The following is a 23,901-nucleotide window of genomic DNA, read 5'->3' as shown; positions in this document are numbered from 1 at the left end:
GCGGTACAGGTAGAGAGCGATGGCATAAACCTCTGGACTGCGGGAGAAGTGCCACTATTTGTGACCGGTGCTCCGTTTATCGGCACCGAATGTCTATGATGTTCGGTGTGCGATACAAGCGTCTGTCTGTCCGTGTCCCTAGCGAAAGTACTCTCCGAATCGAAGAGGAAAAGGAACACGGGAAGGCGCAATAGAACGTACATCATCACCACCACAATCTCGCAGAGAGCAGAACTGATTCCCAGTGATCGCTGTCGGCTGACACTGCCAAACAGAACCCTTCCGTGTCGACGAATGCAGAGCTAGTGCAGAGGATCGGGAATGGAATGGTTGCGCCAGATGTTGCGAGTCGGGCGGGAACGGGCATTTGTTGTAGAAGATGAGATGAGAAAACGACCGAAACGGGAAAGCGCTGATAAAATAAGATAAAACTGATCGAACCGAATCGACAACAGAACTAAAAAAGAAGAAGAAGAGATGAAGGAGAATGAAAAACAATAAAACAATTGTAAAAAAGGAAAATGGAAAATATTAGTAGCTGGACAAAGGACAAACAAGGCGAAGCTGAACGGCGGGACACGCTGTTTTTGGAGCGGAGGATGCGCATGCCCCAGTGCTGCGATACGCTGCATGCTACACCGAATGACGATAACTGAAAAGAAATGAACAAAACAACTGCATTAAAATGTGATTTATAATTATAGATAAACTGATTGAGTAATTATTAATGAAAATAAAAGCTCTATATATTAAAAGCGGGTTTCAAACTTTATTTGGTAAATAATATCATCTTTTAATTGAATTGGCGGTATTTTCTACAAGTCAGTCCAGATCATCAGTTTGTTCTGAACTGAAACTGAAATGATTGATAAGAATAATAACGTCATTGTTATCCGAGCGCTATTTTACCAAGCCAGATCCACAAAATCCCGAAGGAAGAAGTCGTTTTGGGAAATATTGAAAGTCATCTATAACGACGCCATTGATTTCCTCCAGGAAATTCTCGAACCATTTTTACTCACGAAAAAAGAAGGTTCTGGTTAAAGCTTGGAATGATACTAAGTTGGCTTGATGGATACAGCTACCTTTAACTGTAATCTTCGATTTTCTTTTGGACCTATTCATCAATGTAAAGTGGGTAATGGGATCTTGAAATAGTTTAAAACAAGTACTCAGAATGGCGCCGTTTTTCCTGTGTTAGTATTTTGTAGTAACAGTTCTTTTCATGGTTATTGACGTTGATTCCGAAGCACAGCATTGCGATACTAGAAGAATCCGATACTAGGATGATACTGCATCAGTTGGACGTTACTAAACAAGTAAGTGTGATAATTTTTATAAGCTGTATTGACTTTCTGCAGAATAACATAATATTGAGTGTATTCTAGTTGCTGGAATTTCTTGCTTTCGTCTGTTAGTTATTGGAAATTAAATTATATTCTTACTGTTTCAATCAGACTTTTGAAGTACTCAATATAAGCTAAATTAAAAGAAAAGAAGTGTATGAATCATTTTGAAATCAAAAGACAAGCTACTAATCTGTTACTATTCATTACTGTGTATGGAAAATCAATTCTTATTCTTGTACTTGCAGGTTTTACGTCCTTTGCCATATCTCGGCGACTCCAGAAGTGCGCACACTCGATGGACACGGCTCACCTGTTGCACGGATGCACGAAATTCCGATGCTCGCCTGCAGAGAGTGGACGACCGTCGATGTCAATGTGAAACGGTGTAATGTGGTGCATGCCTTCGGCATGATGTGGCTATTTATAGTGTTCCGTGAAGGTATTGATCAAATACCTGGACCGTGGAGGGCTGCGACTAGACGCTGAACGGATATCGTTGAAGAACTCACCAGCACGATGATGGAACTATCGGATCTTCCGAACGAGGTAACCAGGTGCTTCAGCCATTCAATATCGTTAATTCTAAACATCTCCCTTTACAGCTTTTAGGCAAAATCTTTTCCCAGTTACCGGTGGATGAACTGGTGACGGTTTCGCTGGTCTGTACGGCCTGGAGTGACATAATCCGTAGCTTCATCCTACCGAAGCATGCCGTCCTGCACTTACGCCCTGTGCACCCCGTCACCCACCAGCTGGTCCCTATGGAAGCGCTACTCATGGAGCAGAGCATCAAGCCGTACCCAAAGTGTCACGTGAAGCTTACTATTCCCAACGGAGATCTACCGCAATCGACGGAGTTCCAGGAGTATTTCCGTCGACAGGGTAATAGCTTGAAGTCTTTGGCTCTTCAGCTGCCAGAGCTGAGCGAGGATGTGCTACAAGTATTTCCGACACTTTCCACCTTGGAGAAGCTGTGCCTGACGAGCGAATCGGGCTCGGCTTATGGTGTCATTCCGGGAAACCTGGCCACAGGGTTACGCTCGCTCAAGTGTCTCCGCCATTTGAAGCTCCATCTGCCGACTCATTCTATCTTGCGCAGTCTTTCGATGTTACAAGCTGCTCCTCTGGTGTCACTGACGTTCGAACGGTTCGAGATGGAACTGCATCACCTGCGGGTACTGCTGAACGATCATCAGGGGACATTGCGTGAGCTGACGGTGCGTGTAGAGGAGATGAAACCCCTGCTCGCGCTGCTTAACTCCTACGAGAAGCTGAGTCTCGTTAAACTAAACCTCAAATCCGGTGGCAATGAGGATGATTTCTCTGCTGCATTGATTGAGCTGTACGATCGGCAATCGGCACAGCTTCGTTCGTTGACGATTGGTTCGGAGTTATCGCTCCGTGCCGTTGATGCCATACCCAAGAAGCTACCGGATCTCCAGGAACTGGACATTATTGCCGAGAGCATTAACAATTGTCGGGCGTTCGGTGAGATGCGCCATCTGCGGCGGCTCACGATGTGCCTGTATGATGTGCGTGCTTGGGATGAAACGGTGGCCATCGAAAGTGTCAGCGACCTCTCGCTGGCCGTCACATTTCCGCTAATTTCGCCCGCCATCTTTTGTTCCTTTCCCAATCTACACCGGTTGTATCTGGAGGACGTTGACGACGAGACGCTTATGCGAGACATTGTCGTCGTGCGCACGCTGATGCAGAAGATGGCCAAAGTTCGGGTGCTGGATTTGGAGAACTTTGTATTTCGCGAGCGTGAAATACTGAACGACGGTGTACTGCGGTTCGAAGAGATGGAAAACCTGGAGTGTTTGAAGTACAGCTGCCGCGATATGTCGGATGCGTCGCTACTGACCTTCACGCTGCCGAACCTGCGCGAGCTGTGCCTTACCCACTGTCCGAATGTTACGTTCAAAGGAGTGTCCTTTTTGGTACGAAACTGTCCACTGCTCGAGCGGTTGCATCTGGAGTCGAACAAGCATGAACTGCGTGATGATAGCATTGGATTGATCACCCGGAAGCTGGTCCGTTTGCGAGGATTGGTGCTGGTGAATCTACGTGCACTGACCAATGCGTCCGTAGAGGCGATCATTGAGAATTGTTTCTACTTACAGGCAAGTAAGCGTTAGTGAGTCACTTTGGGAGTTCTTTAACCTTTTTTCTTTGGTGCCTTCCAGGACTTGACTGTAACTCATTGCGTTGGCATTACGTTGGATAAGGGGGAAGCGATTGCGAAGCTATCCGTTGTTAGTTCGTTAAAAAATCTCGTCTATTCGTAAATGAAAAATTTACAAAATGTCTTCGAATGGTACGCAATTTTTCCTTCTGATGGCACCTCATGAGCTAAAAGTGACGAATGTTATCGCTGAATACTTTAAAACACTTTTCTGGGCACTATGTGCAGCTATAATGATAGTTGTTCCTGCAATAAAAGGTTGGTCATTGGTGAAGTGGACATTTTTCTTCGATTTTTTCTCTACAAATGTTTAGAACAGTTGCTGGTCGCGATTTTATGCTTACTGTTACTACAGCAGGTGTTGGTTGCAGAACAGGTTTCACCATTCCTTAGCTGACTGGCTGGAATTTAGATTGAAAAGTAACGTTAGCTTGAGATTTAGAGATTTTTGTTCTTAGTGAGCCTTTACTTGACATCGGATTAGTGTCTGGAGTAACAAAATAGGTTTATAATTTGCCATATCTCTTTATTTGCTGTCGTTTATTCTAGTTTCGACAAATACAATACTTTCATAAAATGATTCATGTATCTCGTAGGTCTATTGCATTTCCACGACAATCTCTTAAAACCCACCACATAAATCCCGTGTGTAGACCATCTTCCAGCAATATTCGATTATATGGTTGGTATGATAATGGTTCGCTCTACTGGTTGCCGCTATCACACAAACAAACAAACACACACGCATACGCTATCATTCGCACAATCACGCTGTGAAAAAGGATGCTACCGTCGGATTAATAAAACGTGAACAAAATCGGCTTCGTCCTGCTAATCTTTAACAAATTTCAATACCATTTTCGGCATTGCTACGCAAAAGCCCCCCCTAAACCCCGTCTAATCTCACTATAATGCTTGCCCTTCCTACACCGCCCCTCTCTCAGGTCACACGGATTACTATCGTAAGTTGCTCGTTTGGTAAGTGTACTTTTCACCAAACCAAACCAGTACAATTAAATAAAACGGAGCTGCAATTGTCTTACGTAAACCACTTGCAACCTCGGTCGATCCTTTTGGAATTAACGTCGTCTACTATAACAACTCTCACTCTCGTGCCTCTGTTTGCCAGTGATGGACACGGGTCGTAACGGCCACGGGTGTTCTGCTGCGCATCGTGTAAAGATTGAATTCCAAAGCTGCTAGCGATACGTGTTGATTGAAATGTGACGTTTCTGTGTTTTACTCTTGCACTACATTGTGATTTGGGTTTTAATGTTGCTGATTGTTCAACTTCGACATTCTTCCTCATTACCAGGGTAGGGGCATCATCGGTAGATACATGAGATGAATATTTATAAATTAAGTAAAAACTTCGCTGCCATGCGCTACGATACGTTAGAAATTTCTATTTAAGATTCAAGTTAACGTAGATAGAATTATATTCTCTTAATGTATTGGGTAAAATGAAGCTAGATGCACAAAGGGAAACCTATATATATATATACTGATCAGAAGAGGTTCTGCTTATAAATATGCTTCAAAAACATGATGCTACTAAAATCAAACGATTGTAAGTGATTTTGAATAGTATGTGTTAAAAGTTACACTTTTTTACACCCCACATGACATATCACTTTTCGCCACCGAGTATCCCCACTATCGATTCGAGCTATTTCATGTGATGAGATAAGATCGAGATTAAGCTTTGTACAGTAGAAAGCAACTTTTCTATTGAAAGCGAATGTTCCTGCCACCGATAGCCACGACTGTGTTTGGATAGATTATCTACAATATTACTACGCCATCGTGCTTATACTTTTCCCTTTTTTGAGCTAACAGTAGCTGCAGTTTGTATAAAATCACGCACGCCACCGGTTTCTGTAGTAGTATATGTTGGTTTAACAAATAGGGACTTTCACGAACATCCTTCCGGCTGGCCGATTGTTGTGGTGTGTAAAAACGCTATCGATCGCGATTGTTGAGTAACGTGTGTGAGGGTATTATTGAACATACTAAGCTGCGTCTGGATCTGTTGTGTTGTTGTATGAAAGCGTTACCCATCAATCTATCTTGACCGTGGGGTGGGGCGTGGACATTCAATTCTACCATATATACAATGCATGTTCTCTCTAGAGCACGATGATGCACACCTTCATGTAAAACATTTTTCATTATTGTCCACTTCATTAGGGACACCGAACGGTAGGGACGGCAGGGAAGTAGCATATTATTTCTAGATCATAAACGTAGGAAAGTGATATTCTTTCTTCCCCGATCTCCGATTTTATACTCCTTGTCTGATTACTGCTACCACGCATGATGCGTGGAGCTATGAGATCGATCCGTGTTGATTGAGAGATTGTTTTGTCGTTGGCCACTGGCGCAACCCCTTAATTGATTATGCTTATTCTTCCATTCGAGTCGGTGCGTTTCTAAGATTGAGAACGTTTAGCTTAATTGTTTTGCAGCTTCTTGTGTTACTTTAGCGAGTACCGAGCACCGATACACTAGCAGCGTATTAATTGTCCAGGCATAATTGAGTCATTGCGAAGAATGCGAAGCAATCGGTGAACTCGGTACTCGGGATGAGGAGGTTGATTGGATAGTAACAACAGCAGCAGCAGTAGTAGCAACAACAACTGTCGGTGCGGCTGCCCCGCTAGGTTCAGTCTCATGCGTTGCTCATCATCGGGATTTTAGACTGTTGGAGGAGAATCCCGACTGCAGACTAGTCATCGAGCCCTTGTAGTTGGCTGAGCTGAGTGTTTCGTGGAAATACATCACTTGTGCTGGCCCATCACTGGACGGTGGGCACATCCACTGCAGTACATACGTGCCGGTGCTGGCCATTTCATGGGAGCCCTGTAACAGAGCGGGAAAATGTATTAGCTTACTATGATGACTGGGAAACCAAACCAGTTTCTTACTTGTACTCCTTCCTTTGGCCGACATCTAACGCTCTGCTCTATTTTACTGTAATTGACTCCTTCCTTGAAGTCCGAAGTGTCGAACACGGAACAGAAGTTATCTGCTGGGGATTTGGCGGAGAAAAAATGAAAGAAATGAACACCGCACACCGCACAGCGATCGCTTCTACACCACAGCTTACCATTGGCATTCCGGTCGATATCCTTGCTCGAATGGTACACGGTAAACAGGGTGTCATGCTTCAGCACCTCAAAGTCCCAGGTGAGCACACTTTTTGGATCGGTATTGCGAAAGATCAGCTCGAACAGCTGGCCTGGCTTCAGGTCGACCGATTTGTACAGCCCATGATGATCGTGCGTCTGGACGGTACCACCACCGTTGCTTTCTTCGATCGAGTCCGATTTGTAAAGATGCTTCGGCACTAACCCTCCCTCGTGAATCAAGGTCTGTGCAATATGGCGGCATGTTTGGTGGAAGAAAGTGGATCGATATCATCAGCCATCAGATCAGTGGAGAAAGGATCAGGAAGATATTAATAGCGCGAGATGAAAATAGACCCCGTAAGATCGAGCACGAAAGCGAGCCAACTGGTGGGCAAATGATGGACTGTGAATGGTTGTGATCGATCGAGGTTGCGGTTGGAGCTAGCTAATGAAGACGTTTCCGCCAAGATATGGTACTGCACTGTAGCGACTCATGCACATTCGACAGAACCGAGCGGAAGCTTGAGCTGGAGATGAGTGTGCAAATCTGTTCGAATCGTAAAACAAGCTGCTACTGATGAGTGATTGTGAGGTTTCGCGGGCAAAGCGGATCTACACCGTGATCGATGCGGGTGCCATTTCCCATGGACTATCGAATTCATTGACGCTGTGTCGCGCGTTAGCAAATGATGGACTTACTAAATGAAGAAAACGTAAACGCTAAACGGTATCTTACACAATGACAAGCGCTCAGAAAGCAGCGCGTGAACAGTTTCGCTGGAACCGCTTCCGCCACGGTAGGTATGTCTGGCTGCAGCACGGGAGTGGGTGACGGAAGGCGGAAGGGGGAGGGATAGTTAGTGGTTAGTTCAGAACATGCTGGTTAGTAAATGGACTGATATCCCGGACATCGAAACACACATCGAGGGTGAAGACAAATTTACACAACGTTCTCTAAGCGGACTTTGGAGGTTAGAGAGATTCGTGGACATTGTACAGCGCTTATTCGAGATCCGTGGATACGTACCGTACAGGATCCACCGAGAAAGCTGGGTATCTTGTCCGTGTGCACGTACTGTTCGATACCGTCCTCCATGTGCATGCAATCGGGGCCACCGAAGAACAGAAACTTGGAGCGCGTGTTCTCATCTGCGAAGGAAAGTAGAGTGGATTAGATCGCGATGACCGCAATGTCCTAAACAGTGCCCTAAACTCACCAATAAATGCACTGACGATGGTCCAGAGTACCGGGAAAACACGGGGCGCACGGACAATCAACACTCGGCCCATCGTTTCCGGGTAGTTCTTCTCGACCGTTTCGATGATCCGTAGCAGTGCTTTAACTCCCGGGCGCCAAAGGTGCCGCATCGATAGCCCGTCCAGGTCAACCAGTAGGCACCAGTTCCAGACCGGTTTGTCAAACCGTTTCGTCGCTTCCTTCATCAGTTTCAGACCCTCTTCGCATATGTGTAGTGTCTAGTTTGAACGAAGATCAAAGGTACATCACGCGCGAGCGTGTTAATGCTTCCGATAAGAACTAAGAGCTAGGACACAATCAAGTGCGCTCATTTGCGAGCAGGATGTAACACAAGTGAGCGATAAGGTGGCCAGCCGAAGAGGGTCAGCATCGCCATGACCCGCGACACTTGGCCACTTCTCACAAAATCAGCAGTTCATTGACCAGAGTTCGTCTTACCAGCTTGAGCAATTCATCTTCACCGACCGATTTCAGCAATCCCTTGACGTCCATCGTACCGAGCCGCAGTATGTACAGTGGCCGCCCATCCCGATCGTGATGATGCCAACCACCCGGGAAGTACTTCTCCACGACGGCGGGCATTTTGTATTCGCTGAGAATATCGTCGATCCGGTGTTCCTTGCGCCACTGTAGCGATTCCTGCAGCATCACAGTAGCCTTGTCGATGCTGAAGTCTCTTGCCCGGAGAAACCGTAGCAACGTCTGATAGTCCAGTTCCGGGTGGTCGGGCGATTCTTCGAACCGTTTACGGAACTGCACCAGCTTCGATTCCTGTAGTGGTGTAAGCTGCCCAAGATACTTGGCGATGTAGTCTGCATCGAGGATGGAATTATCACGCAGCAACGGTGGCTTTTCGGAGCTGGCAATCGCCGTACTGTGGCCACTGGATTGGACGTGGGTAGTTTCACTTTCACGCGCACTACCATCATCCACCCACCGTTCCACGTGCGTCACTCCTTCCTGCTTCAGTTCGTTCACAAAATACTCGATGATTTCCTTGCCCTTGAGCGTGGTCTGCGTGTACTGCTTCATGCCCATCTTCTCCATCGAGTGTTCGATGCCGAAAAAGTTCTTAATGTCCAGTGTGGCCGTCTGGTCGAAGCACGTCCAGTCCGGATTTTCCGGGTGCGCATAGTAACGGCACTTTTCGAAGATTTCCACACGCGTCGCAAAGGACTCGTTCGTCGCTTCGATGCTCAGCGTGCGCGTCTTCATGTCGAGGAAGTTCTTCTGGATGAAGAACACCACATCGACGCCGATGATCTTTTTGATCAGGTACGGTGCCTCGACCGCGATCTTGCAGCGCCGTTTCGTGTCCCGGCGAGCCCCATTCTCGTACAGCTTGTCCTCGATGATTTCGCAGTCGAGCACGATGGGCATCTGAGGGCAGGTCGGGAACCGGCGTTCGTATGCCTGTGCGGGGAATGGACGAACAAAATGATTGCACTCGTGAGTCGTGAGTTGAGATGTTCTAATCAAGTTCTAACTATTAGGTACTTGACTAAATTCTTGCGGTTCTATTAAAACATGCTGCCTTTTTTGGGGGAAGGTTCACAGCCCCAATATGTTATGTCGTTTTAAAGTATAATTAAATATCTTTAAAACGCAATAAGTAAGTGCTCTTAATATTATCTATAATATTTTTTACGAGTCAAAAATGTCGAATTTTCAGTCTGAAAAGATCATTTTACGAAGAGTTTTAAAGCCCTTCTTTCATTTCAAGAAAACGGTTGCTGAAAGTTATCGTTTGTTGGTTTGAGCTTATGGTGAACAAGTTGCGACACAAAAAAAAAACTGTGAACTGCAAAACTGCAAAAACTGTTAAAAAAAGCCGTAGAAGCGGAGATTCGTTGTAGTTAAAGACACAGATCGTTCGGATCCATTAAAACAATGAAAAGATCCAGTTTTCACGGGTGTCGTGTACTGTGAACCTCCGGAAACAGATCAAACTATTAATGGAGAACATTATCAACAATAAATGATTCATTTGAAGCGAGCTCTAGCTAGAAATAAATATTCTAGCGGCTGCATTATAAATATCATGACGCTGGGCCATTTGTTGCAAACCCGGTAAAAAACTATTTACAAAATTTTGGATGGGATGTGTTAGCCTCCTCGGTGTAGAGTAAAGTGGGGAAAGAGTGCGCACTTAACTTTTAACTCGCTGTATTTCTCTAAGGAAATAAGTGTTCGTCCTGTTAGCTACACTAAATGAAAGTATGGGTTTGTAGCTAAAAATTGTGGAACAAAATTTTTTGATCGTACTCATACATCTTGTTAAAAATGCATATTAGACAAAAATACAAAATGCGCACTCTTGCCCCACCATTGGGGCAAGAGTGCGCATTGAGTGGGGCAAGAGTGCGCATACGAAATCAAACCTCATCGATGTTCAAAACTGGTCGGAGTGTGAAGTCTAGAGTAAATATAAGCCGTTATTGAAGAAAACATTCATTTCTTTCATAAAAAAATGTTTTTTTCTAATAAAAAAAAAAATTCATGACCAATGAAAAAAAAAATTCATCTCTTCAATTCAATTTAATTCAATTATCTTTTTGGCGGATGTTTTCGCGTTAATAGGCACAATTCAACACACTCTGAAAGCATTCTCGGCATTTTTACGAAAAAAAAACAACCACATTTCTCTTGCGCACTGCGCACTCTTGCCCCATAGTGCCGATTTAAGAAAAATGGTAAAATACCAAAATATCAGTCCGCATTCCGGAATGAAGTTTTCAGCATTTGATTCTACATTAATTAAGGAGTCTTTGTGACTTATGTAGCGTAGCATGAGAAAATGTAAACGAAATGAGAGAGTGTTTAAAAAAAATTCAATCAAAAATTCAATTCAAAAATTCAAAAATTCAGTTATTTATTCAATCCAAAAGAAAAAACACGTATGAACAAGCCACTACATGACCTATCAAACAAGTAGAGTGTTTTAAGTTTCAGTGCTACCGTTTTCTAGAAATGACTGGTGTGCACTCTTACCCCATGCGCACTCTTGCCCCACTTACTCTATACACCAAATATTGTTCTTTCTAAATACACTTGTTTGGTTGTTTCACAAATTGTTTGGCTACACAGCATATCACTCGTTATGAAAGTATCGGAAAATGGTTAGTTGCCTAAAATGCTTCAAAAGATCAAGAGTTCTATCGACACGGAATCCGGTAACTATCTGAAAGAATGGAGAAAGTTGTAGCTAACGATAGACAATTTTTTCAATAAGGCAGTAATATGTTAAGTAGCAGTAATAAGGCCACAAGTATTGAATAAAAACCCACATGAATTAGTTCAAGTACCTAATACAAAAGATTTATCCATAGCAATGTGTGCAGAATTACTCATGGTCTCATTATTGATATGCCACTCAAATAATTCCAGTTCATTAGGGACCAATTCGATTCGTTAAACATTTCTGCTGAAATCCTTATCACAAAGAGCAGCGGAAAGAAAATGAGGAGACAGCCATACGGAATCTCTCTACTGTTACCGATAGCCACGGCTATCGGTAGAGCCTGCGAGCAGCCGCAAGTAGCTCACTTGCGCGCAAGCCCGCGACCAAGTTTAGGCGGTTCGTACTCAACGGGCGCGACCGAGTTTAGGCGGTTCGTGCTCGACGGACGCGACCGAGTTTAGGCGGTTTGTGCTCGACGGGTCGCGGGATACGTGATAACCAGTGATATGTGAACCACCGCGGAAGGCGGACTAATTTTTGAGTCCTACCACAATAAAGACTACAAAAATCTGAATTCTGCGGAGGTGTAGCTCACATTTACTACACTCTACCGTATCCAAATCCCGTATTCTGTGATTAGCTCTCAACGAGTTCTGGAGCAATCGAGCTCCAGAGGGATGGACTTGCTAGTTCGCTTTGTGCTAATACCCTAAGCAATCGGGCCCCCGTGATTACAGTCGACATCGTCCGGTTGGGCCGTGTGTCGTGGGCGATCCACAAACCATATCTCATATTGCCGTGGGTCATATGAAGGGACGGGAAGTGCAAGCAAAGTAGTATGCTCGCCCACAAAGCGATTTCCACGAACCGGTGCTTGCACGCTGTTGAATCAAGAGGCCCGGTGGCTCTGTTTGCTATGTTACTCCCTTCAATCAATAGGCCACGGCAAGCCAGCCGAGTGATTATGGCGGTTAGTTAGGATAAAGTTTTATCAATAGCCCATCGTTCAAGGAATGGGGCTCAACTATGTCAATCAAACTGCGTATTTACTCTGGTTGCACGCGCGTCAAAGCTACCAATTGCGCCGTAAAGGACCGCCAAAGCCCTTGGGAGGCGCACGAATGGTTACAATAATGATAACGATGAACTTGGCCGTGTCCTTGGGCGGTTTGTATCCAGAAGTAGAAAAGAGAAGCAACATAAAATCTTTAATCAATAAATTAAGCCACAATTAGACGACAATCAAGGTCGACGGATGGTTTAGTGATAACTTGTACGCTCGACCACACCAAGGAGCCAAGAGAGGATTTCCAATTTAGACAACCATTCACACTGCGGGGTGGAGAGCCCGCAGTTTCCAAGGACACCGGACACGGGAAGCTTTCGCTGTTTTGCCATAATGCCACACTGGAGATGGCACAAATGAACCCACTCAACACCGGCAGCCATCCACCCACCCACCGAGAAGCTAGAGCTGTCTCTTTGGCTTCCTGTTTTCCTGCTCACTGGACGCTGATTGTGCAATTTATAAATAACATTCGCCACCATACCGGCTAGTGTACACCACCGCACTGGAGAGCGCACAGGTGTGGAAAAATGATACTTTTCAGCATCATTGACAGGCACACGAGAACCCACGCTCTAGTGGGTGGTAGCTTATCATACTACACGACACTAGCACTTGTCCTCCCTCGAAGGTGATGATGATGATGCTGATGATGAAGGGCTCCTCTCTTCTACCTCAACACCCCGACCCCGGGGGTGTATTGCCGCAAAAGTATGCAATCCATCTAAGTCCGTACGATGCTTTATTGTTTTCGCGTCGCGTGTTTCACGCCGTGAACGCGGAGCGGTTGAGTTGCTCTCGCATTGTTTCTCCCGCAAAGCGCGTCACACAAGCACATCGTGTTCCGTGCTCTTCGACGAGTAGGCGGCGGTTTCACTTGTTGAGCTGTTGGACCATTCCAACAACGGAGTAAAAAAAAATCACTAAAACTAAAAGGGAATGTAGAGAAGCGATTTATCACGCATGTGTTGTTCGAATTGCCATTGCCATGACATGTTGGCAAACACGTTTGCGAAAAAGATCGAACGGAATTGCGAGCGTGAAAAGCGGCAAAAATATGGAATTTGGAGTGAGCCTTTTTTTCTGTTTCTTCCTTTTTTTTATTCATAGTCGTGGTTTTTTGTGCGAGGAAATGGCAAACAATCGTGGGTCAAGTGGTTCAGCAAACAATGGGGACGAAATGGAAATGGAGAGGCGCCAACCACTGTTTACTCCCGATAATGAGATCGCGATGAAGCTGCATCAAAAGTGAAGACCAACAATCACCAGAAAAACCATTTTATAAGGATTGTGCTTCCAATAAATATTTTTTGTTATTGTGAAGCGATTACATGATGGTAAAATGATGAATTAGTGAAGAAAAAATCATTTGGATTAGTTTAGTCAGCGTGGTTTGGTTTGGTATCTGTTATTAGAACTATAGTAAACAAAAAGGATAGTATTGCAAGGTACAAGGAAGGATAGTAGTACAAAGAAAATAACAAGTCATGTGTAGATAAACTGTTGAATGTTGTGTTCATTATGTGAAATGATTTTGAAGTCTGTTATATTCAGCGAAAGATAAAAAAAATAAATTATTTGTTTATTCAGTCTTGCTAATGGCTGTGATACTTTGTTGGATTAGTAACCATCTCAGCATAATCGTGCAACCACAACGACAGCAATGTAGATGACACATCCCGTTATGTAACCCGAAACCATCTCGTGTGTCCGCGAAATTTGGAGACGAGAAGAACATTGGGAGACGGCACTTCCTGCTTGAACCATAGAATGGTGAATCTGCAGAATGAAACCATGACATAAACATTGCAAGTGGATATTTCTCAACGAATAAAACAATCTTTGCCGGAAACTGAAGGCAAACGCACGTAAGAGTTGTAACAGATTACTGAAGGAAGTATGACATACGCCACAACACAATTAAAAATATTATCTTCAAATTAATCCAACCCAAAAATACAGTAGAAAGAATAACTCATCTCCTTGGTGGCCCGTGCAAGTCTTGAAACCCCAGGGAGGGCAATGGAGGTGGGGTTATTCTCCTAGACAACCATTTAAGGTGCTCGAGCATGGCTTCTTGCTTGGGATCAAGGTTAAGAGTAAGGAGAAGTCGGTTGCATCTCTTTACAGTAGATCATTTAAGATCCTTTGTGTTCTACTGGTAGTACATTGACACTGCCGTCCAATTGCGTGTCATCTGCAAACAGGAATCCACACATATGGATAGTAACAGACATTACGCGTTTATTCCGTTGTTCTGCGGATTATCCACAGGTTCAAACATTCAGTATGCCCTCTGCTTGACAAATAAAACAAAACTTCATATGGAGGTGTTAAATATCTGTGATCAAATTGCCACCATGGATACCATTCTGTTTGATCGGTGACATGTCATTAAATCATATGCTTGATAGAATGGGTACAATAGTCTGCTACTTAAATATTCATGTCAAAACGACCACTCTCTAAATGGACAAAAGGTCATGAACATTTGAGGCACTAAAAGCAATTTATGAAATTAATAAAAATTAATGGCGAGTATGGTGATATATCTTTATCTGTCAGATACTTGTTCCATCCGATAATAAATGTCCATCGTTGCGCTACTTGATGGAGTATGCTAACATCCATACAATTATCGTGTTCCGTTATGGAAAAATAAAACGACAAATGAGAAATAATGTTTAATCAGTATATTTTAAAAGTAATTGTGAACTAAGAATTATAAAATTTTGATCAAAAATCTTCAAACTATTCAAAACCTTGTCGGATTGGCTTCGACTAAACTCCTTAACCACGATAGTCTCCTATGGTTTAAATTTAGTGTGAATTTCCGATTTGAAATGTATTGGTTGGAAGTGAGAAATAAAAATCAGTTTATGTTTTCGGTATTAAATGTTAAATTTACTTTAAAATCTATCACCCAGGAGAACATTTACTGGATAAAGTGAAAACGCTGAACCATAGAACCAAATGAACTTAAAATCCTGTTCCCTTTTTCAGTTACCTTCACGTATGTTCTCTGTCTCTCTTGATCGTTCGCACGCTGCAGCACCATAGAACAATACCGAACAGTATCATGGCGGTTGAAAGTGCTAGACTAACCGTTTAATTAGTATGTCGCTATTGTGTCGCTGCCTGGCGCACTGTACTCGAAGCGAAGAATCGAGAGAACCTTTGAAGTGATTCTGTCGTGGCGCGTGCGCTATAATTTGTGTCTTGACTCAGTGATTACTGAGCCAAGGAGGTGTAGTTACCCTTTCGCTATCATTAGTGCCACGCTCGGGGTGTGGATTGAAACTTCATCAGATCAGCGCTAGCGTAGTAGCGAGCGTAAGCCCTTGGGCCGTGGATTGGCCGAGGGATGGAGCGCCTTCAGCAACTCAAGGTTGACCCCTTCGCCCCATAAGTCGATGACATACCGGTGGCCGCTAGTGAACTATGACTTTTCACATACCATAGGCCTCCTCTCTTCTCGGCCGTGAAAGGTCGTTTGCGTATCGGCATATCCACTCCGTATCCAGGGCGGGCAGATGCGGGTCTCCCGTGGTAAAAGTGCTGCTGCTGCTGTTGAACAAACGTTTGCGTAGACCGGTTCCCGGTCTAACCACCTTCATTGGACCATTTATTTTCTTACAATTTATCGAATCCTAATAGCTGCTGTTCGATCAATACCGATTCCTGCGACTGTGGCCAATCACGGGAACCAGACGGGACGGGCCACCGAACACTTGATTATCCAATCAACTAGATTGGTCCACGGAATCCGCCTGGGGGGAAGCAAGAGTCTATTTATTCGTGGCACAGAGGGGTCGTCGATACTTGGGTGCGTTATGCGCGAGGTGCTGCTTGTGCTCCACCATCCACTAATTGACTGTAGCATTTGGGAACAAAATAAATGTGAAACAGGTATCGATCGATCGATCGATCGATCGGTCGTCGAGCTCATTTGTTTGAACTCATCACACGGGACAAGGGAACCGAACTAATCGTCGTTGCCTTCCCTCGGGTCCAATGCGTCGCCATCGATTGCCTTCTCGTCCACGCTGCTATCAATCATTCAAACGACCCTACGCAACGCTCCTTTCATGTGACCCAAGTAACGATCGGTGGACCGGTGTGCCAGCGCTGCAATAGTTGCCCCAACAGCAGCTGCATTAGTGCAGAGCCGGCAACACCAGTGGCGTCCATCAGTGGCGTTCAATTATTTAAATTTGCAACCATTGCGCCCAGCAGCAGCTTTTGCGGTGTACCGTGGATAAGTGCATTACGCGTCTTGTGGGGTAATTTATCATTTTAAAGCTCCCAATTGGTCACTTGCCAATCAGTGCGGGGCCTCTGGTACGACGTAGGAAAGGGCGAATACATTTTGTAACCCGGCAAGGCAACTGCATTGTTGCCATGACGATCTACTCATGCATAAAAGGTCTTAACAAGCCAAGCCATAATCACAAGCGCCCTGTACCATCGCATTGAAGGATCACAAGCAGACGTCAACCCCAAAGCAACGAATACGAAACACGAAACGACCGAACAAATATTGACGAATGGTGCTCCAATTTACACCCTTTTTTTGCGATCGATTCCGATGGTTTCGGTGCCACTAGCGGGGCGTTAGTGAGGAAATTGGGTCGCGCATATTAATACCCTAGCCCCCCCGGGGGGAAGCGAAAGGGATTTTAAATTATTAATTCCCTTCTCATGCCCTTCCCATCGCTTTCAGTTCCGGTGTGAACTCGGTCCGGTGGTTTGGTTTAATCAGTAGGTAGAGGGAAAAATCCAGGGAGTGGACGGTAACAAAGAACAGCCAGTGTGCCAGCCTAGTTGGTCTAGCCAACGCTGTTGGTCATTCTGGCATGGGGCATGACCGTGTCACACGTAAAGTAAGAACCGTCACGCCATGGCTTGTAATTGTTGCAGTTGGAAGGGTTTGGTGCAGACCACGTCTTATCCCCCACGGGACCCACGCGTTCTTGGTTAAGTAATCGGTTTTTTTACCTTCCAACCCTTGTTTGGTTTGGTCTCGTTGAAAAGTCGTTCTGATACGAGGGCTAATGTACGGCATTTATATTCGTTCATTCATTCATACGTTTCTATGAGTTTTAGTGGCGTTTTTTATTACAAACATAAGAAATTGTCTGACAGGTAGTGGTAAATATTTGGAAACATCTTAACAGTATGACAGGAGGTTTAATTAAATGTGGGCCTTGGGCCTTATAGCAACTGAGCAAAGAGTACTGGTTTATATTAAGAAAATTAAGATAAGACGATCCTGAACATGCTTAAAAAAAACGAGTCATTAAACTTATAGAAATGTAGTGTAATTTTCAGCTGTGTGATATATTTGACGCCCATTATCATTTGCATTTTTTATCTAAATATGCTACATCACCAAATGATAGTCAAATCGTATTGCAATGGAACCAATTGACGTTCTATTGCATTTTGAACAGTACATTTATTAAGGGGTTCAAAGTTAGTAATCCCAAAATTAATTATGAAAAAAATATGAATAGTTTTATTTATTAAAATACATTTATTAACTGTTTTATTAACATTTAATTTAAACGACAATGTTATTCACTCATAACAGAAGAAAGTCCATAAAGTACGAACGATAGAGAGCAGCATGTCGGCAGCGGTATACTCGAAAATATCGTCCAAAGACTTGGTAAATCGAACCATTTTGAGCCTGTTAGTTCGTTTTTGGTAGTAGCATTTACCCAATAAGAAGAAAAAAGGTTAAGATTGAGATGAGATATCGGTCAATATCGGGCTTTAGTGAAGAAATTGTGCAAATTTTCAACAAACTTGCGTTCTTTACTTTATGAGCGGAGCCAGAAGCTTCCAATTTGCATCCAATTTGACAGATTTCCCTACAACTCTTAAAAAAAAATCATTCTACGTTGATAATCTGCGTTGTGGTCTATTCAAACTATGACTTTCTACACGTTTTGAAGGTCTTCTTCAGCTGATTTGTCTGTCGGAATATCATAAAGAATGTCGCGAAATAGTGGGAATTTCAACATCATCTACTGACTTTGATTTATTTCTTAGATTTTTATCAACTTCAATCAGGTTTCGCCCACACCAACACGTAATTGTTTCATGTTTTTCGTTGTTTTATTGTTGATTCGTGTTTCTATTGCTTCTTATTTCTTGTTTTTAATACTCTCTCTTAGTTGTTTCCTTCTCTTATTAATTCTTTCGTTTTGGACGGCTTGGTTTTCGAAGCTGTTTTCTTTACGAATTATTAAGAACTCCTAATTATACAAGCAAACTAAACATAGTGGCACCTATCTGCGAAACTGTACTTTTAAACAATGCATTGTAGAATCAATTGAGAAATATTGGGTTGGTATAGTACCCGTATTATTTTTGATTTGAATAAAATTGTAAGATTTTAATTCAACCAAACGAGCGAAATTTTGATTCAAACAAAAAGTCAAAGAGGGTTTGGTTTGGTTGTCATTTGTCTTTTTACCTCACGACATTTTTTCATCACACGACTCATCTCAGCACGATCATCATCTTAATGGTTTTTTTCAGTGGATCTGATCTTCTTCTAAGCCAAAACAAACCAAGACAACATCGGACATTTAATGCGAACAAATACAATAAACCATCAAAAGCTGCTTGTAAGTAACGATCAACATCAACCGGTGGGCCGTGTCTCGGTTGGCACATTCGACCTCACTTTCCGCTAATTTGTTGCTCCACTGTATTGCAAGCTGTGAGGCCATAACGAAAAATGAAAAACGCGAATAACACGATAAACTCAGCAACCACTGGCTGCACAGGCTCGTTCGCTCCCGCCCGCTCGCTCGACCGCCAGGCTTCTTGTAACCGTGACGACGATTGAAACAATGTGGCGGCAAACACAGCTTTGCCATGTCCACCAAGCCACCAACTTAAGTCGGTTCCGTAAATGTGTAACACTCGTGACCAATCGACGAGACGAGCCTGTGCCAAGTGGCTGAACTGGTTTGTGTCGTTTCATAATCCACCGTCTCTTAACGACGGTTACTTTCCTCCGGGGGTATTTGACGATGATCATGTACGATCGCAGCACATGTCGTGAGTGTGACAAGTTACAGTAAAAAACAGCAATTGTGCAATTTTTTCCTCCACTTCCATATCGAACATCGAGCAGCTCCCAATCCCATTCAGAACACACTCCAACCAACCCAGGAAGATGATGTGCTAAATGTTTGGCGCATTTTTATTTACAAACTCATTAATGCTCTAGTGGCTTGTTCAAACAGTGAAGCGCCAGGACTGGCGGCCAACGATTGGGATGACGCACATGCGAACACAATCTTATCATTCACATATCGTGGTTGGCATCGTGGTTGTCGATGCTTACACTGCTTGTCGGATTGACCTTTCCACGACTGTTCTAGCGATTGGTGGCCTCTAGTGATCTACTTTTACTATTTTCAGTGTCTTTCGCTGACCTTTGAAAATGGCCCAAAATCAAAACCAAAAAGACAACGAGAGCGGCGCCATTGGTCGGTCAGGTCCGCGAGAAACAGCTGATTTATACGCGGCATGCCAGCTAAAGGCAGTGTGGTTCCCCGCGTCGTGCCATTGCCTTCGGTTTTGCATTACCAGCAGCATGAACACATTACCGACCAGGGGGTGCACCGGTACCAGTTGGACCACGCTCGTACTGCCGAGTTGCTTATGAATTTATTGCTGTTGCGAAAGTTTCTATACCAGGCCACAGTGCCAGTGGCCACCACATACATTCCACAACTGCTCCTGTGCTGTGCTGTGCTGTGCCAACAACCAATTTGACCAACTTTTTGCCACCAACTCTTGGGTGTCTGAGTGAGCGAGCGAGCGTGCGCGAACCTCCCTATTACTGGCAGTTTTTTGTTTTGGGTGGCGGGGGGAAAACAAAAATGTGAAAAATGCACCCCAGACCCTCACCAGGTTTTCCCGCCCCTACCTTGAACTTGGCTGTGGTCTGTGCGTCCGTTTCGGGAAATTCGACTCGGCCACAACCTTGAGACGCGCGCGCGCGCGCGCCCGTTTGCACCGACCGATTGGTGCATTGTCGCTGGCGCCACCCAGCGTCAATCTTGGTGTTGCGCACCAAATTCTCACTCGCTGCGAGGACCTTTTAAAGCCGTGAAATGGTCAACCGATTTGTAGAATGCACCAGCCGGAGTGATCTTAAGACTGAATTTAACATTTTTTGTTCAAATTTATCCTCACAAACACAAAATGAAGAGCTACGTTTATGTCGTCGACTGGGTGTTGGCAAGGCAACCTCGATGAACTTGAGGTGCCCTTCTTGAACCGTTGCCAAACATCGTTTATCGTGATTAAACATGGATGACGTCGTTCTCCTGCTGCTACTGCTGCTGCCGCAGTGATTCTGTTACATTCCGGGGGACACGTTCCCATTCCATTTTGGGTGGTGGCCACGCGCGGTGCATGATGGCAAAAGTTCTCTAGAGATTGACATAATTTGTGCCCTTGCCTGGTGATGGATTTATATCCATCCGGCACGCATACACATGCACAGATGCCCATTTATGCGTGTTACATAAAACTTGCTTTAGATGGCCGGGTATTTTTTGGGCACGTAACGGTAACGGTGAAGAGGTAAGCTTTAAATTGATAAAGTACTCACTCGGGACCCTATATAACCCCTTGAAAGCATGAATTCTCATGCTGCGTTCGTGCTCTTGCCACGTGTGGTTGCCATGGAAAGCCACGTGAATGGTGGCCCTCTTTGATGATGCCTTAGATGACTTGGATGGTGCCCTTCGACCTAACGCGATGCGCGAACATGCTTCTCGTCCAACGGGAGTCCTTGGCACTCGGTTTCTTCGAACAAATCTCAACCTGATATTGTTTCCCCGATGGCACCATTTTGACTAATTGTTATTCCGAATAGGAAGATGATAACAGGACGAAGAGTTGTGTAGCTAGCCTGCGATCGAACGGGTAGTTGATGACGTTTCAAAGTTTGGTGATATTGTTTTTGGGCAAACTCAACTTTGATTAATGAATTCCACATTTTTCATGGAGTCGTTCGATGTAATGTAATACTCATTCCCCCTGGAAGGACACTGTTGCTACCATCGAGCGAAAGAAAAAATTAAATGACTTAATCGTGGCTACAAAATGATACATAGTCCTAATAGAGCGCACCGGCCAGTGCCAATGAATTGCATTGCAACTTCAATCAAAAAGAGGTGGATGGCACGATGATAGGGAACAGAAATATCCTTTCGAGCGAGTAACTGACCACGTTGCCGGTGACTTTTACTTTCAAACACGAGCAGTAAACAAGCGTCGGTAGCTGAATGTCCCCCGCAACAGGCCACACCACCACGGGGCAACGAAAATAGACGGCATCCGGTGTGCTACTATAATCCGTGGAATAGTAGCACCACTTTGCAGGCCCCATCATCGTATCCATCCGTACCGGCATGTGTGCCGGTCAGTTGACGCCTTTAATGACCGCCGGTTGTGGTTTTTACCGAAGACCGAAGAACCTGGGCGTCGCGCGACATCGCGATAATTCCCGGTCGTTTCGTGAGCTGTCGAAAGTGATTGGCTTTCCGGGGGCAGAGGGTTGTTTCGTATTGATTTTGAAGGTCGTGTACGCCCGAAGTCGTAGGCATCGGTCGTAGTTCTTGCTACGGCGTTTGTCCTTGCCAGAACATTTTGTTTGGTTTGTCCATTTGGTTTGGGTTTATGCTAAAGCGTGGAAGGGTATGCAAGTTCTTTCAATTCAATAAATCAACCAGCTTGAACCAACTAGCTTGAAGCTAACATACTTTACATGCTTTACTTATGGACTGTAAAAGGAATTTGGTCAAATAGAGGATCGTCTGTTTATACTAAAAAGTAAAATATCTGCTGCCACTGAAAATTGCCATTTGACATCCAATTAAATTGGTATTAAGTAGACGATTGAAAGAGGTCATTGTACTCTTGCGTTGCTATCGTAATCAACAAGGCAGGAATATTTTCCCAACGTACACAAATCAAAAATATAGAATCAATTGTTAAGCAATTTTACGTAAACTTGTAGGGTTTCAATTTGATTGTTTGATTGATTCCGATATCATAACGAAATCACCGTTACTTACCGCCACAACCAGCTCAAAAGGATATTTGTAGATCCGAACAGGAGATTCATACTTTTGCACCATTTTTAAAAGGAGATTCTACGTTAATTTTTGTAGCTCTAGACAACACAGCACAGAGGTCAAGACGGTAGGATAGCACAGATTCTGTTTAAGATGCTCTTTATTTTACGGCCAACACTTCACTTCATCGGCCAACACGAACTCGGCTGTTCTAGTTTTACGAAAGCCAACAACCGAGCGACGACCTTCACGACTTCTGTAGATTTCCGTTGGGGCCAGGGGGCGGGATGTTCACTTCCGCTCGGTTTTCTTTTACTTCCGCACTCCACCACCAACCCTCCTGATCAGCATCACCTCAGCGACACTACGAAAGAAGGAGAAACACGATACCGGAAGCAGTGATGCTCTGCACCCGGAGAATGACCTGCTTTAACACATCCGTGGGCTCAGCTTTCCGAGGGACAATAACAACAGCTAAATCCAGGGAAAATCACTCTTCACAAATTTGAACTTTTGCCACTCGTGTTTTCACTTTTCCCTGCAGACCACCCTCTCGGCTTCAAGACGCTGCCTGCAGATTTTGAAGCTGCGGTATCACTTGGCTAACTTTCACGCCCCCCGCACGGTTCTGTTGGGGAGAGATAAACAGGCAGGCACGGCCACACGGATAGATACTGGTGCACGGTAACACAAGGGATTCTTGATTTACAGGGAACGGCAGGGACACAGGCGTGATCGGAAAAGCGTTGTTGTTGTGTGAATTAAAAAAATTGCATTTTTTCTTGACGACACCGTACCCACAGCGCAACCGAAACACAAATCACAAGTATGTAATGTGGGTATAGAATCATGCATGAATGCTTAGTTATGTACATGTTGAAATCCCAGCCGACTACTCGCTATATAATGTTGGGTTTTTTTAGATCACATTGTCGGAGCAATTTGATCTACAGTGGTCGGCATAAGTAAAAGCCCACCTCTAGGGTCCATTACATTTTCGTCTGTAAATTGGACATTTTAGGTCACAAAGGCCATGTAATTTTATTTGCTAGAAGCTCTAACTTTCCTCTTTCCAAATCATTGACTTTGAGCTTGATAAGTTTGATAGTCTCTTTTTGAAAATTCTTTAAGTGCGAAATGGTTGATTATGATTGTGACAAAAGTAAAAGCCCACTTTGCAATAAATATTATTAGGACTCTGACAGAGCCCTGTGGTTACTGTATCTTTAATAGGACTTTTATTTACGTCTGTTTTAATGTTTTACGTGCCCTCCATTATTGTTTACACGTGTTAAAATCACTCATCCTAGCATCTCCAGTGGAAAGTCGATTGCGCGCGGGTTTTTGCACGTGGACCCTATGCTCATCAGAAAACTGCTTTTTCATAATTGTCAAAAACCAAGTACATCAACAGATATTAGCAGAAAAATTATCATCAATCGGGGTTCAGTTCATGACATCCTAACTATTCAACAATGTTCTAGAGCAATTTTTATAATAAAATCCCATTATGAACGATGTTTCTACTCAAAACTATTATTTTACGAGGCATTATAGGCTCAGTGTGAACAAGTTTCCATTTCTCTTGCATTGCAGTACCGTCCAAAGTCTCG

The 23,901-nt window shown here is 44.1% G+C and overlaps 2 protein-coding genes across 5 annotated transcripts; one reads left to right on the top strand and one right to left on the bottom strand.

Annotated features, from left to right (window-relative positions):
- Positions 1-1,774: 1,774 nt before the first annotated feature.
- LOC126569699 (uncharacterized) lies at positions 1,775-3,640 on the top strand. Its single transcript, XM_050226963.1, has 3 exons — positions 1,775-1,895; positions 1,952-3,475; positions 3,539-3,640. Exons 1-3 carry the CDS (start codon positions 1,866-1,868, stop codon positions 3,638-3,640), a joined length of 1,656 nt encoding a protein of 551 aa, XP_050082920.1. The 5' UTR covers positions 1,775-1,865.
- A 418-nt stretch (positions 3,641-4,058) lies between these two features.
- On the bottom strand, positions 4,059-23,020 carry LOC126570845 (protein real-time). 4 transcript variants are annotated; one of them, XM_050228889.1, is made up of 8 exons: positions 22,289-23,020; positions 8,365-9,339; positions 7,886-8,144; positions 7,696-7,817; positions 7,405-7,479; positions 6,647-6,911; positions 6,465-6,568; positions 4,059-6,399 (listed from the first exon to the last, which is right to left on the bottom strand). In XM_050228889.1, exons 1-8 carry the CDS (start codon positions 22,349-22,351, stop codon positions 6,223-6,225), a joined length of 2,040 nt encoding a protein of 679 aa, XP_050084846.1. In that variant the 5' UTR covers positions 22,352-23,020; the 3' UTR covers positions 4,059-6,222. The 4 variants fall into 4 exon arrangements, with proteins under 4 accessions (XP_050084846.1, XP_050084847.1, XP_050084848.1 ...); XM_050228890.1 differs by having other exon boundaries at positions 6,465-6,565; XM_050228891.1 differs by lacking the exon at positions 7,405-7,479.
- Positions 23,021-23,901: the final 881 nt, after the last annotated feature.

Source organism: Anopheles aquasalis, chromosome 2, assembly GCF_943734665.1.
Source record: "Anopheles aquasalis chromosome 2, idAnoAquaMG_Q_19, whole genome shotgun sequence".
NCBI classification, from domain to species: domain Eukaryota; kingdom Metazoa; phylum Arthropoda; class Insecta; order Diptera; family Culicidae; genus Anopheles; species Anopheles aquasalis.
The sequence above is the reverse complement of the archived record's forward strand: the minus strand, read 5'-3'. Positions and strand labels throughout refer to the sequence as shown.

Excerpts from the sequence above, each read along its gene's own strand:
- LOC126570845 (XM_050228889.1), bottom strand. The coding sequence starts at position 22,351 with ATGGTGCAAAAGTATGAATCTCCTGTTCGGATCTACAAATATCCTTTT. Across the intron at positions 6,569-6,646 it reads TATCGACCGGAATGCCAATG|CAGATAACTTCTGTTCCGTG; the intron begins GTAAGCTGTGGT and ends CCAAATCCCCAG. Across the intron at positions 6,400-6,464 it reads GGCCAAAGGAAGGAGTACAA|GGCTCCCATGAAATGGCCAG; the intron begins GTAAGAAACTGG and ends GCTCTGTTACAG.
- LOC126569699 (XM_050226963.1), top strand. The coding sequence starts at position 1,866 with ATGATGGAACTATCGGATCTTCCGAACGAG. Across the intron at positions 1,896-1,951 it reads TATCGGATCTTCCGAACGAG|CTTTTAGGCAAAATCTTTTC; the intron begins GTAACCAGGTGC and ends CTCCCTTTACAG. Across the intron at positions 3,476-3,538 it reads AGAATTGTTTCTACTTACAG|GACTTGACTGTAACTCATTG; the intron begins GCAAGTAAGCGT and ends GGTGCCTTCCAG.